Source organism: Ochotona princeps, chromosome 5 (genome assembly GCF_030435755.1).
Source record: "Ochotona princeps isolate mOchPri1 chromosome 5, mOchPri1.hap1, whole genome shotgun sequence".
NCBI classification, from domain to species: Eukaryota; Metazoa; Chordata; class Mammalia; order Lagomorpha; family Ochotonidae; genus Ochotona; species Ochotona princeps.
Window position 1 is genome coordinate 102809008 of NC_080836.1, and position 15399 is coordinate 102824406.

General features: G+C 47.9%; 1 protein-coding gene across 3 annotated transcripts in view; it reads left to right on the forward strand.

Annotated features, from left to right (window-relative positions):
- DIS3L2 (DIS3 like 3'-5' exoribonuclease 2) overlaps nucleotides 1-15399 on the forward strand; it is a 371962-nt gene that overhangs the window by 276109 nt on the left and 80454 nt on the right. For all 3 annotated transcript variants that reach the window (XM_058665113.1, XM_004577199.2, XM_058665114.1), the window contains exon 11: nucleotides 11987-12099. In XM_058665113.1, the coding sequence (XP_058521096.1) occupies nucleotides 11987-12099 (113 nt within the window). The remainder of the gene's footprint in view (nucleotides 1-11986; nucleotides 12100-15399) is intronic.

The following is a 15399-nucleotide window of genomic DNA, read 5'->3' on the forward strand; positions in this document are numbered from 1 at the left end:
CGAGATCTAAGGCTGGGAATAGGCCTGTTTGGGCAGTTAAGGGGATACTCTAGCTGGGTTGAGTTTCCCACCAATGAGCGCATGGGCTGTAAATGGGGCTGTGTTCCGATCAGGGTACGAGTGTAATCCCATTTGGCACAAGTATGGACTGGGAATGGAAGCGCCAAGCCAGGCCAGACTCCATCACCATCTGGTGCTCTGCAGGACCAGGGGAAATGTATGACAGACTAGGCTAGGTCTCAGCCCCCTACTGAGCCATGTGTAAGCTGTATGGGGGTATGGAAGAGCCATGGCTGGGTTGAAACATCCAACAATAAGAACCAGATTGGGTTGAAGAACAGTCAGGAAACACCACTCTTCCTGCTAGGACAGGAGGTGAACTGAACAGGGCTGGCTCATGGACCCACTGGTATGCGTGAAACTTGGCACTGGGAGAGTTTCTGATGGAGGAGCCTGGGCAACTCCTCTGGCAGGACAGGGTCCCTGCAGGTTAGCGCAAGAAGCACAATAGGAAACAGCCCAGAACAGGCTATGGAAATTATCCCACTGGTATACACATGGCATGGATTGGGGGCAGACCAGGCTGAACCTGTTCACATCACCCGCTGGTGAGTCTGAGCGTCAGAGCAGAGTGTGGGTCGAGCCAGGTTCAGTTGCGACACATACTAGTACACATAAGGAATGCCAAGGTGAGATGAGCTGTACCAGATGTGGTTGCAGTGCCCAAACAGCACATGTGATAATCGGGGAGGAGGCAAAGCTGACAGGGGAATGTGGACTCCCCTGCTGGACAACTGCTTCCATTGGAAAGCGTGAGTCGGGATGGGGGCAGATCAGAATAGGCAGGGCTGTTACACCTGTGGGCCTCATGTGGGCTAGATAAGGGAAGGGCCACGGTGGGCTGACTGTTCCGACTGGTGCAAGCAAAAATTAGAGTGGGTGAGGGTTGGTTGGGCTAGCCGCAGTACTAGCTGGCAGAGGCTGGCACTTGGAGCTAATTCTATCAAGTCAAATGCCAGAACTACCTGGAGAGTGCATAATCTGGGAGTGAGTGTGGCCTAGAAGGGAAATAGTGGGCACCTCCTTCGGGGCTACCACTCTCATTGGACAGCACGAACACCAGGACAGGGGCAGGGGTGGCTGTACAGAAGGGTACCTGCCAGTAGGTGTGTGGGCTGGATAGTAGGTTGGTTGGGTTGAGCTGGGCTTCAATGCCCATCGACATGTGCGAGAGCTAACCAGGATGTGGGACAGACTTGACAAGCCTGCTGTGCGTACTGGCAAGCATGGGAACCAGGGTAGGGGGCAGAACTGGTGGGGGTTATGGGGAGTCACCCCAACTAGGCTGCAGCTGCAACCGGTTTGCGTGAGGACCGAGTATGAAGTGGGCAGGATCGAACTGGACTACAACACCCGTTGGTTCACGAGGAAGACAGGGCTGAAACAGAAAGAACCCAGCAATCCCAACGACCAGCACGAGCATAAGCTGATTGGTGTGACGGACGGTGTTGGACTCTGTACTAGCAAACTCTTGCAAGAATCAGGCCTGGGATCATCTCAGATGAAGTTTCTTTGGAGATCCCTCCAACTGAACTGCTGATCTTAGAACCCAAACCATGAAGAGACTGTCAGCCAGTGGATTCTGAATAGGGTTCATTGCGATTGGAACTGAGAGATTGGCAGCAATCCAGAACTGATGAACTATCAAAACTGTATAAGCAGGACCCTCAGAGCGTGCCTCCCGTTGGGGATCTGGGATGGGTGGGAGGTTGGGTGGGGCTTTTCCCTTTGTTTTTTTCCCTGACCCCAGATACAGGGTAAAATGATATTGGTGTGGAAACAATGGTATTACCCACTTTCACCCTGTAGCCCTTGACACTTTGTTCCCTAATCAACTAAGTAAGATTATTAAAAATAATTTTAAAAAAAGTTTCATTGAGAGTCCATCTTTGATCTGCAAGTAGAGATGCATACTGCATTGTATCTTCACATCTGGAGGTGATAGTCTCCATTACACAGTTATCGTACATCCCCTTAAATGAAAAATCACAATGCAAAATCAACAATAGGAAGAAAAATAGAAATTTATAACACCATGAAGTTAAATAACATGCTACCGAATATGATAGTCTCCATTACACAGTTACTGTACGTCCCCTTAAAAGTCGCAAAAAAAATCAACAGGCATAAAAAAAAGAAATTAAAAATGCCATGAAGTTAAATAACATGCTAGTGATGACTAATGTGTCAAGAAAAGATGAAAAAGAAAATCGAGAACCTTGTTGAAGAAAATGATGCTACTATATGATCTATGAGTCACTGAATAATTTATTGAGAAGAAAGTGTTTTGAAGAGATGAAACTAAATTTAAAAACACATCAAGGGCTCGGCAGCGTGACCTGGTGGCTAAGGTCCTCACCTTGATCCCATATGGCTGCTGGTTCTAATCCCGGCAGCTCCACTTCCTCTCTATCTCTCCTCCTCTCAGTATATTTGACTTTGTAATAAAAATAAAAAAATAAATCTTTAAAAAAAAAACACATCAAAATCCATGAGATATAGTTTCTGCTGATTTTTGTTGGTGAAATGTATCTCCTGTAGGCAACGAATAGGTGGGTTTTGTTTTTTTGATTTAATCTACTTATCTATGATCTTTGATGATTTTAAGCCATTTACATTCAGAGTTAATATGAATGGGTGGTAATTTAGTCCTGTCATTTTAGGAATGGGTTGTTCATTGATTCAGTCTTCTGTTGTCATTTTACTGGGATGTTCTTGCCATTTGCCTTTGGTTTTGTTGGGTACTATTCCTCTTCTGTCAAGAGAACATCTTGAAGTATCCTTTGTAGGGCAGGTTTGGAAGAGGCAAATTCTTTTAACTTCTCTTGACTGTGCAAGAATTTTATTTCCTTTACAAAGACAAAGGAAAGCTTTGCTGAGTACGTTGTCCTGGGCTGACAGTTTTTTGCTTTTAGAATCTGGAATATGTCACTCCATTCTCTTCTTGCCTGTAGAGTTTCCTGTGAGAGATCTCCTGTGAGTTTAATGGGCATTTCTTTATATGTCAGTTGATGTTTTTCATGTGCACATTTAAGGATCTTTTCCTTCTGTTCAATTGAAGAGAGCTTGATGATCATGTATTGTGGTGAAGATCGCTTTTGATCAACCCTGCTGGGAGTTCTTTGCCCCTACTAGATGCTGCTTCCCAATTTTTTCTCTAGATTAGGGAAATTTCCCTTATTATTTCATTGAATGCACCTTGATCCCAACTTCTATTTCTGCACCTTCTGGAACTCCTTAACTCTTATATTAGGCCTCTTAACAATGTCTTTCAATTCTTGAATGCCTTTTTTGGCCTGACCCAGCTCTGCTTCCAGCTTTTTGTTTGTTTCCCCTTGGTGACAGGAAATATCTTCTAATTTTGAGGTTCTTTTTTCTTCTGCTTGCTTCATTCTATTTTGGAGATTCTCCACTGTAGTTTTAATTTGCTCTACTGAGTTCTTTGTTTCTGATAGATCAGCTTTTATTTGATTCATTTCCTGTGTGACAAGTTCCTTAAATTTCTCGAACTCCTGTATTATGTGTTTCTTGTTGTTGATAAGAAGCTTTATCACAAGTGTTTTGAATTCTGTGTTCCCCATTTTCTCGATGTCTTCCTCAGTTAACTCTGAGGTTGGCATAGGGTTTTTCTCCTTTGCAGGGGAGTCTTCAGTAATATTCATTGTACCTTTGTCTCTTCTTTTGCTCTTGGTCATTGTACTTCTGATTATCAGATTCTTCTCCTTGGGGCAGGTTTCTAAGCTGTGTCACCCACAGGTCTACAGTTCAATTATACTTATTGCAGTTGGTACACAGCTCTTTGTTTGCAGCCAATTGTGCCACTCCCTCCAGCAAGTTCCAGGTCTGGGTTCTTATGTTAGATTTCACCAAGGTTTCTGTAGCCCCAACTCCTGGCTCACCACGCTCTATTTTCTGTGCTACTATGTTGAGGCTGCATTGTTTTCGGTACAACCCTTCTCCCACTTCCGGTAAAAGCAATTCGCAGGATTACGGGTACACCAGGTGTCCTATATAGCTAGGTTGTTGTTGGTGCTGATCTTTCCAGAACCTGTTGGCTCTTAAATCTGAGGGCCACACAAACCTATTGTGACCCGAACAATAACAAAGTCGGTATTTCCCTGTGGGACCAGTGCAATGCACTGAGCTCAGTGAGTTCACTCCCATCTCAGCACATGCACAGCTCACAGTTGTCTCTACAGTCTTAAAGTTTTTCCACACTGTACGAAATGGTGCCCGATATGCCACTACCAGAGTTCTTGATCTGCTGGCAGTCGGATCTGAGGGCCACTTGGAGCTGTCTTGGGTGGAACCTGTAGGATGGCACGTTGTTGCAGTTCACTGAGCCAGAAATGAGTTCGCTCACAGCTCAGTGCATGTGCAGTACTGTCCATAGCCTTTGCCTCCCTATTACAAAATGGCAGCCGATTTGACTCTATAGAGTGGACTGGGCTTTCATATCTACTCTGTTCCTACACTGCCTGTCTGAGCCCTGCCACCCTGCTCCTGGTCAAATCAAACAGATCAGCAAGTTGACCAGTTCTTTGGGTTCACCCCCTGAGCTCCCTGTGAACGTCACTTCCCGCCTTGTTGCTGGTGGAATTCTAGCTGCAAGTGCAGTTCAGATGGCCACTCTCTGACTGTCACTGGGGAATCAGTCATTGCAGCACCCACCATTGTGTCCACTGCTTTCCTGTGTTTGTCAGTCTCCAGGTGCCATCCTGCTATTGTTCTGTCCTCTCCTGTTTCCTGGAATGTGTACTCTCTGCTTTATGCTGGCTAATGTTTCTTTGTTTAATTGTATCCTTACCCTATTCTGCCATTTAATTCTCCTGGGAGTAATCAGATTTCTAAAAGAGTCAAAGTTTTCAGTTTAACAGCTATTATTGTCTCTATAAAGGAATCACTTTCAGTCATATTGAAAGCTGTATTCTGTTCCACTTTTTTTTTTTTTTTGAGAGTGCTTTTAGTTTATGGATGTTGAGAAGGAAGCAAGAGGACATTGATTAAGTACTTGATGCTAAGAGGTCAGTCCCCCTAAAATTGTGGTCAGGGACTCAGGCTCTGGCCTGAGATGTTGTTGCCATGGTGGCTGGCCTCCCCAGTTTCCGTGTCTTCATCTGTGGAAAGAACTCTGTTCCCTAGCATTGGCTAAATGAACAGGCATGAATGAGATGCATGAGGAAAGTGAGTAGTTGAAAGTGAGTTCTCATGTCCAGAGTTCAAGGTTATGTGGAAGTTGTGGCTTCAGGCAAAAGGAAGGCAGGGACTTGATTGGGCTGGTTAGTATTTAGTGAGGAAGAATTTCAATACATGTAGAAATCTCTATTTCTTTGGTACTTGTTGAAATTTGTGCATCTTTTGTGTTTGGCCGTTAGCGTGAAGTTAATTGGATTTGTTGAAGAGTCAGGATTTTTTTTTTTTAAAGAAACAGAGAAAGCCATAAATGAGTGTTACAATCTACTGCAGTTCCGTTGTTAGATCTTTCTGGGTGCTGCTCCCTGCTCAGCCCAGGTCATTGGGAGAAGCGGAATTCATTACCTGGGTGTTCCTCTTCCATGCTGTTCATATAAATTTCAACTTAGATTCCTGAGAATTAGATTGAACATGACAAGGATCGCTGTGTGGGCAGTTTCATTGAGTGCTTGCAGATTGATAGAGCCTTTTGTAATGAGGGCAGGAAAAGGTTCTGGAAGCTGCCAAGTTCCAGAAGGTGAGATCACCAGCTCAGGAGCATGAAGCTAAAGCTCCTGGTTAACCCTTTGCTGAATGGCAGAAGGAGAAGAGAATGAGGACAGGGTCGAGGCTGTTTCAGTCCCGGCTGCAGGGGACCTGCTCAGCCCCTTCCTCGGCCCCTTCCTCGGCCACCGACATCCACTGACATCCTGCCTTGCGTTCAGATCGGCTTGTCTTGGAATGTTTTTAACTTTGACTTCTTGGAGTTTATGAACTATCCTCAAACCATCCCCGCGTCGTGGCCGTGGAGTCCTGCCATGGCATGCTGCGCTGGTGGTCAGCTTTTGTGTGAGATTACATAACGGAATACCACACAGAACTGGAAGACGTCAGAGTTGAGTTGTCCCTCTTACCTAGCAACCTAATCAACGTTTCCACCCAAGGCAGAGGAAATTTGCTTATCCCAACTAAAAGATGGAGTTTATTTCATGGCTACAAGGTGATCCAAGCCCAATTGTTTTCCAGCTATTGTCTGTCTTGGAAACTCAGCAAGCCCAGGCGAATGCCAGGGCCTGCGTCCTGCTTGTAGCAGCTGCCCTGAGTGGGGCCGTTTACGGTGGGCTCTTGAGCCTCTGGATCGAATTATGCCTTCCAAGCCTCCAGCCTCATGTTGTTTGAGGAAACTGGCAATGGGGCCTCTTTCTAGTCATGTCTCCCCGACCTGTCCCTCTTCCATCCCTTTGCTCCTTTGGGATGCTCTCCCCATGTAACATGGTCCTGTTCTAGCCACAGGTGAGTGCATTTTTTCTGAGAGCTCTTCCCCCTAAATGAAATCCAGTGTTGACCACACTTGCTGGCCTTGGCACCTTGCTCTGTGATGTTTCCTCCGGCATCCTTTCTGTTGTCTCAGGCATTCTTGTCTGATGGATTGTCTGTCTCCACACTGGAACCCATTCTCCACGGAGAAGGGATCTTGTCAGCAAGGTGCCGGCTACTTGCTGTTGGCACCTCATGCTGCCCCTCACAGCTGAGTATCATGCACAAGGCCTGCCTCTCAGATGCCTCACTCCAAGAGGCAGGCCTGGGCTGTCATTCATGCATGGACCTAAATGCCTCATGAAGGTCCCACCTCTTGATGCTATAGCAATGGTGATGAAATTTCAGCTGAAGGCCAACTATGTGTATGGTCCCTGTGTGCCCCCTGAGCCAGTTACAGAGAGCAGGGAGGCACTTTAAGAGCCATATGTAGTACATGGTACGTGGGGATGTGGCTGGTAAGAGGCCACTGAGCCTCACCTGGGGTCTGGGCTCCAGATGGTGGATTAAAGACTCGGTGGGGAGGAGTGGGCAAAGCACCTGCCCAGGGTGCTATATCACAGAGGCCCTAGCATGGTGACTTGCCGAGGGAGGAGAGCAATGGGCATGTAAGAGGCAAAGACTGGGGCTCGGCAGCATGGTCTAGTGGCTAAGGTCCTCACCTTGATCCCATGTGGCCGCTGGTTCTAATCCTGGCAGCTCTACTTCCTCTCTTTCTCTCCTCCTCTCAGTATATCTGACTTTGTAATAAAAATAAAATAAACCAAGTTTAAAAAAAAAAAAAAAGAGGCAAGGACCTTGGGGCCATGGGGCCACGGGCACAGTAGGGGAAGCTGTGACTTGGAATTCTAGTTCATTACCCAACTGCTGCACTTCAGGTCAATCCACCCTCCGGGAAGACAGCAGTATCTGCCCATGTGGAAGACCCAGATGAAGTTCCTGGCTTCTGTCTTTAGTGACACAGAGGTTGTCAGTATCCTGGATAAAGTTGATTTTTGCTTACAACGTGCATTTAGCAGCATTGTTCACCTGTGTTCTAGATGAAGAGATTTCCCAGCATCACATGTATCTTAGTCCATTTGATCTGCCACAATAGAATACCAGGGGTCAATTGGCTTAGAAACAACATTTATTTCTTAGAATTCTGGAAGGGGGGGTGGGAGTTGAAGATCAAGGCCCTGACAGACCCTGTGTCTTTTGAGGCCCCACCCTCTGGTTCAGAGACCCCACCTGTGGCGGTGTCCTTACCTGACTGGGGTCTCTTCTACACCCCCTGTCCTAATCACCACCCAAAGGCGCCACCCTTAGTGGCACCGCCCTGGGGATTAGCTCTCGGCATGCGAATGGGGTTGCATGGCTGGGCAGTGACACAAATACTTACTCCGCTGCAATCAGTAATGTTTCCTCAGAGGAGTGCCTCTCTCACCACTGCCCCCTCTCTCTAATGTGGAAAGGTAAACTTGAGTGACCCTAGGCTAGAAGACCCTAGTTTCACCCCAGAGGAGAGAGCCCTGGTGTGTCCCTCCCCTATCTTGGGTGGCAGCCTTTCTAGTACTCATTCATGGCACAAGCCTGTGGTTAATGGTGATGAGGACAATAGCTCTGCCATGAGCCAAATGGCTACAAGCTAGAAATGGAGAAGCTGGTGGCACCTTAAGCACTTACCTCTAATCAAATAGAACTGGGTAAATGGCTCAGAGGTTGTTCCTTAGTCAGTCCCTAATACAAGTGGCTGAGAAGGGTTGGCAATGGGACACAGAAAGGCCTGCAGGGACAGAGGTGTGGCTGTGACCAAGGCTCGGAAAGTCTCTCACAGGACTTCTGACTCCAAGGCCAAGAATGTGGCTTCCATTGAGTCCCAGTAGATACGGAGAGATTTTGAGCTGTGGCCCGCTGAGGGGGAAGTCTGTGTTGTGTCATGTTGTCTGGTAATGACAATGACAGTGTGAGGGGAGAGTTCATGAAAGGAGCAAAGACCTTGAACCCAACCCAGTTTTGAAACTAACACTTGCCACTTTCTGGCCCAGTAGCTTTGAACAAGTGACTTGGAAGTGTTCTGAGTTTCAAATAAGTCACCTATGCAACATGATTTATGTGACAATTGTCAAAGTTAGATCATGTGTAGAAGCCCTGGCCCAGGTGGGACATTTAGCAAGCTCCTTATCCTTTTAATGGTCATAGTAGTCAACTTGCAGTCATGCAGTTATCCTAGAATACAAATGTTCGTGTGTGCTCACAGATTACAGTCTAACTCCCTCCCCTACACTCAGTAACCTCCAATTGTCATAGCAGATTGTTGCCACGTAGGCTGTATTTGCCAATCCTGTCACACCTGGGATTTCCCTAAAGGGCAGAGTGGCCACTTAGGGATGCCCAGTGCTGTCTTAAGCTAGGGCCTCCGTTTCTGTGTAGCACAGACTCATGGGAAGAGGCACAGGTGACTGAAAAGATGGACACCTCCCACCCTGGATGAAATGTTGGGGGTGCCTGGCAGAGATGCCCCATTGTCTGGAAGTGGCAGTGCTGACGATGAAGTTGGCTTTTAGGTCTATTGAGTTGAATGAAGCTGTTGTGATTTTGAGATCCTTGTGTCTGTCGGAGTTTGTGGATCCTGTACAAAGTGAGACAGATGGGGCGAGCCCTGGGGCTCCTCTCCTCCCTGACTCTGCTGTCCTGTAAGCTGCATGACTCAGTCTAAACCCAGCAGATGAGAATTTCATTTTTTAAACGTAAAATAATGTTTTTGTATGAGAGATGTTTTTTTCTTAAAACATCAAATTAGTCCTAGATATCTTGGTGGCATATACTCTATAACGTCTGGAATTTTCTCTCTCATAAAATAAAAGAGCTTCCGTGCCATTGCCTCAAGAGTTCTACAAGTTCACATTATGTAAATCTATGTAATGAAATATTTACTCAGGGTTCCTGTTGAGCAAGCCTGGTGCAGGGGGGAGAGCGCCTCTCTCTGTCATCCTCGCGGTTCTGCCGGGAGTGCTGAGGGGAGCTGAGCCTCCCGGGGGTGTTTTGATTGGCCTGCCTCATGTTTTATCTCCTTTAATGAATTCTTTGTCAGTTTGTCAATTTTGAACAAGGACAGAGAGTTCACATATAGTAACAACACAGAGACTGAATTTCAAATTATGGTTTATATCTTGATGTAATAATCTTCTTTTCCTTTCATCAATATTTGCCTGTGAGGCCAATACATTCTAATTCATACTTCAAACACAGACACTTTGTTTGACCGTCTCTGAGTGTTGGTTTTAGATACTTGAAATATCCAACCTGAAAGCGGAGCCGCCTGAACCCCTTGGCCACAGCACCCTGGACCCAAGCTCCCTGCTCCCCCAAGGGCGGGTCCCTGTGTTTTCTGTGACCCGGCTGCATGAAGGGCTTGGACCCACTGGGGGCCCTGCCGGGTTCTCCCTGCCCTCTAGGCAGCCTTTTCTCTGCAGGGACAGGTCTCCTGTGGCCACCGGGTCTCTCACTTGGCCTTCCGCTTTCCCTAATGCAGTGATGTTGAATTAGACCGAAAGACCCAAAGAATGCCTTGCAGGAGGTCTAGAATGAGGGATCATGCTTCTCCTTGCCTGGACCTCTTTTATGAAGCTCCTTGGGTTTAAACAGTTTTCCATTTAAAAAGCTCTGTGAAGAAGAAAACAGAGCACAATAAAGAGCTATAACAATCACAGAATCAGCCTGTGGTAACATTAGGACTCACTAGGCAGCCCGGAGAGCCGAGGGTTGGTAACCGGTGCTGGGTCCGGTGTGCTGCCAGCGGGTCACACCGAAGGTTGTTGAGTGCTCCTAGACTGATTCCGTGTTCGTCTGGATCTCAGCGTGCAGATGAGGGCATCAGGGTTCTCCCTTACATCTCAAACCTTTTATTTTCTATGTTGGCACGCTCGTGGGACAGAGTGGCTCCTGGTCAGCCCCAGGTTTCAGTGGTCCCCCGTGTCTGAGATCCCAACGAGAGACCATCTTTCCTGAAGTTCCTATCAGTTCCAAAACAGGCTCAGGGTAAATCCGATTGGGTCGCATGCCTATGCTGGATCAACACTGTCCATAGGGAGAGACAGTGAAATTGTGTCAGGAATATACTTCCGTTTAAGCAAATTTAACTCTGCTCATGTGCCTTCATATTATGCCCTGTCTGCCCATGTCGTGCTCTTTAAATCATATAATGTTGTGTTCATTTTGTGCATTTTCACACATAAACACTTATATAAGCTTGTACATTTGCATGTATACACTTACATATTCACACACCATTTTTGATTTTCAGAGTATAACCTAACTACCTCCCGGCCCTCCTAAAGGTAAAATTCCCCCAACCTGGCTCATGTACCCCTACCTCCCTCTTCTCTCCCCATACCCTGACCAATCTGATGAAGAAGGCAGGGCTGCCTCAAAGCAGCTCAGTGGAAGGGAGGGGGCAGATCTAAGGCAGAGCAGAAAGTGGGGGGCAGATCTCTTACCAGAGGGGGAAAGCAGCAGGCCAGAAAACCAAATGTTATTAGTTTCTTTGCTCAGCAACTATTTATTAAGTGCCCACCATGTGCTAGGCACTCTTCCATGCCTGGATTACCATAGTGAAAGTCATGCAAAGGCCCTGCCAGAGTCAGCGGGCACCAGAGCCCGGAAGGATGCTCGGTGATCCCTGTCTGTAACTACAGCTCTGCGAGAGACCAGAGGAAACATCGTCAGAACAGCACAGGCAAAGGCAGAAGGATGTTCTGTAGGCTGGGGTTCCCACAGCTGACCCTTGAAAGAGAAGGTGGATTTTGGTAGGCACATCTCATCAAAGTTATCCCAAGATGGGAGAAAGCTTAACCAAGCAGATGTTTGGATGTGGTAAGATAAGACAGGAGAGGAAGAGGGTTCCTAGGACAGCTGTCCACAACAGCCATGAGGGTCGGGGCTGTGGGGCTTCCGAGTAGACCAGGCTGAGATAAGGCAAGGATGCGTGACGGGTTACGGAGTAACATCCGCAAATCCACATGCGGAGTCGTTACGGTATGGGGCTGAATCGAAGCACTGGCGCGTGGGAGTGGATGAAAGGCCTGAGTTTTCAGGAACATTGGCTGCAGCACTGGGGGAGTGAGTCACTTCCAGTGACCTGAAAGGGTTTGTTCAGCATCTAGTAGGAGCCAGGTCTTCTTTCCTAAGTCCACCGATGTCTGCTCAAAGATAAGAAGTCCTCTGCAGTTGAGAGGCAGCTGGTGAAAATGGCTTCCCTCTTTATCTGTGCTCAAACTCCCATCCTTGTTGGCATGTGATGAGGAAAGTTCCAGGACCTGGGTTAGGTGGAGGGCCCAGCAGAAGTGGGGATCAGGCCTGTGGCCCCTGGCAGTGGCATGCGTGCTCGGAAGGGACTCCTGGGAGAGACCATGGGGGCCTTCAGACAAGCCTGACAGGCGTTCTTGTGCACTTGCAGGCAACTTTGAAGTGGGAGTCCACATCGCTGACGTGAGCTACTTTGTTCCTGAGGGATCTGAACTGGATAAAGTTGCTGCTGAGAGAGCCACAAGCGTCTACCTGGTTCAAAAGGTAAAAACCAGTGTCTAGTTTCTTGAGTAAAAAAAAAAGTTCCTATGGTTCTATTTAATTTTCTTCCTTAATTTTTTGTTGCCCTTTTCCTAAAAAAGAAAATAGAAAAGAAAGAGAGAAAGAAAGAAAGAAAGAAAGAAAGAAAGAGAGAGAGAAAGAAAGAAAGAAAGAAAAGAAAAGAAAAGAAAAGAAAAGAAAAATCATGAGACAGGACCAGTGTACCAGAGTATCTTTTCTCTGACAAGGTCTTTAATAACATTTTCCCCCTTAGAAAGGTGTTGGCCTCCAACACTGTGTTCTCTTGAAGAGATGCCGGGGCCACACATGGCTTTAACTCGGGCCTCATCCCAGAGGGGCCGTGCTGCGTAAGGAACATGGAGGAAGTGAAGTACAGCACCCACTGTCAGTGTCATGCGCAGCAAACTCAATCCACACTAACCATGTGTGTTGGACAGTTTGATGGGGACTGACCACACCCACTCCTGTCTGCGGTGGCAGCAGGTGGAGTGACAACTGACTGTGTCTTCAGTACTTTAAGAAAACGTGTTCAACCCCTGTTATGTTGGTGGCAGCTGGCCTGGTCCTTCATAGGACGGCTGCCAAGGAGCCCCAGGGGAGCCCAGGTTTCTCCCTGTGATCCTGGCTCCAGCACCCCTGAAGGTCACCATATATCTAGACTTACCCCTCAGATGGAGTCGTCTCCGAGTGCCCCTCACCTTGCACCTCCCTAGAGATGACTGTGAAAGTCGGTTCCTGGAGTAAAACACTTAGCAATTACCAAGTACATGAAGGGCACTGCAGCAGGCCCCTGGGACAGTGGTGAACAGGAGATTGCGTGTGAGGTCTTCCACCGCCCTGCAGTTCATGAAGGCTCCAGGTTTTGTCCTTCTTCTGACCCTTTGCTCATCTGCGCATTGAGCTCATCTTCCTGTATCCTGATCATCACTCCAGTTGCCTTAAATCCAGAGTTCCAGTTTTGGACTTCTGCCTGTGCTAACCTGAGCTTTCCCTCTTGCTGAGGCCCGTGTGCTAGGATTTGACTTCTGGCATTTGCTTATGGTCTGTGCTGAGGTGAGAGGTGGAGCCCCACCTCCCATACACCTGTACCAAGACATTCTGCCTGGTCCTATCTCTCAGGTATGCAAGACCAGCCCAGGTGCCAAACCTACTCTATTCTGGAAATTTTCAGATGTCATCTTTCAGGGAAAGGGTAGATCGCAGCTGCCACCTCCAGCTCAGCTGGGTTTCTACACGGCTAAGAGGAGAAACCAGACTCTGAGGTCTGCCCTTGCAAGCAACAGGTCCTGGCAGGCCCTGGTGCTCTGGCTGCTACTTCTGTAACCCCTAGGGAAATTCACCCTGTTGCCTGCCCTGGCTGGAGTCCTTGAGTGGGGTGCCAATGCTGTAGGTTTGCAGAAGCCACTCAAGAACTTAGAGCAGCGCGAGAAAGGCAGTTCTCTAAGCCCTGACTTTTATGAACTTAAAGATCTTGGCCCAAGCACTCTTAGCTCTCACTAACCCCCTCCCCCTGTCTTCTCTTACCCCTTTTAAAACAGGGGCTTGAGGAACTTGTGCTCTTGACCACCTGAGGTCCCCCAGAACAGGCTGGCCCTTTTGTAGCTTTGTAGTCTAGACACTGTCAGGGCAGGCCTATAGTTGACTATGTACCGCTTGCCTGGGATATGTACCCACCCCAAGTGAGCCAAACCCATTTTCTCATCATGCCTGGGCCCTGGCTTTGGAGGAGGGCAAGCTCCATCCTGGCAGAATGGAATAGAGGCTCTTTGGAAAAGAGGTGGCATGGGTTCTATGTTGCTCACAGCTAGAGATCCAAAACCTTTTGGTGATGATTCATGACAGTTCTGCCCCTCAGATGGCCCTCTGATACCACCTTCGTACCCCACCTCCACATCATACCCAGTCCAGGTACCCAGTGAATGTGGAGAGCTGCAGGACTGCAATCCGACACGGAGAGGTGAGGGGGTCCTGCTCGAATCCCAACTGTGTAATTGGCCTGGGGCCCAGATGCACCCGCTTGTGTTAGGATAGTTGAATTTCTCTTATCTGACATGCTTAGAACCAAAAGTGTTTGGGGGAATTCAGATTTTTAAAAAATATTTGCATATTTATAATGAGCTATTTTAGAACTAGAATCCCAGCCTAAACCCAAAATTCATTCCTGTTTCACATAAATATTACGTTGTTTAAAGGCAACTTATACAATGTTTTTAGGGCACATATGTTTCGACTGAGGTCAGGTGTGCAATTTTCTCGTGGTATTTTTGTCAGTGCTCACAGTTTTGGATTTAGAACACTTTGGGTTTCAGGCTTTGGGGCTGCTCCATGTCACCTTCCTTAGAAGCCTATTGCCAGGGCTGTCTGCAGATGGAGATGTCACCTCCTGTCACAGCATCTCCTCTCTGCTTTTGCCATGATTGCCACAGCTTCAGCAGGACCATGACCCTGCTGCCAAGGCCAACTGTGTCTCTGTTCCAATGCGCAGAGTTGGCAAGCCTTCCTCGCTTATGCCTGGCAGTCCTGCAACATGTGGATGATGGGCCTCCAGAGGTCCCTCTGCCAGGCCTGATAAACTGTCATTTGACCTTTGAGTACCCCAGGCACTGTGCCCTGAAATTAAAGCTCAGTACCTTGACTGAGCAGAAAGGTTGTCACGCAAGTACATCGCCGTTTATCCGCCCAGACCGATCCTATCCAGAGCCTCTCACATTCCCCGTCCTTGCACTTAACACAGCAAGCTCTTCAAGCCAACCTCCGCAAGGTCCGGGCTGTGCAATCCCTGCACTCCAGTTCCAGTGGAGTGGCCGCATGGTGCCCACAAACGCATTGGCAGTTCTGGGGCAGAAGTCCTCCAGGAAAATCTGAAAGTTCCTCAGATTTCTGGTACTTATCAAGTGTTCCTGAGAGTTTCTCTCCCGTTTCCAACCTGCCCGCCCCAGTGATTACCCTCTCAGAAGGGAGGCCACTCTTCCAGGCTTTCCTTGCAGCTGTGTGCTGTGGGAACTGGAGACGCTGCTGCCCACAGCCCATGTTTGGCTCCCCTGCCCCATCCAGCTCAGCCTAAGAGCTGCCAGTGAAATCTTCAACCCCGTAGTGGAGAACACTGTGCCCAGCACCCCTACCCGCACTGTAGAGGGAGATATTAGTTCTCTTCCACTAAGTGAGGGCCAGAGCTGTCACTCCCAGTGGTCTTCAATGCATTGAGGCCCTGTGTGAAGTTCCTGCACCTTCTCTGCCCGCCCCATGACCATACTGTTTGGAGCACTATAACCCAGAATGTTT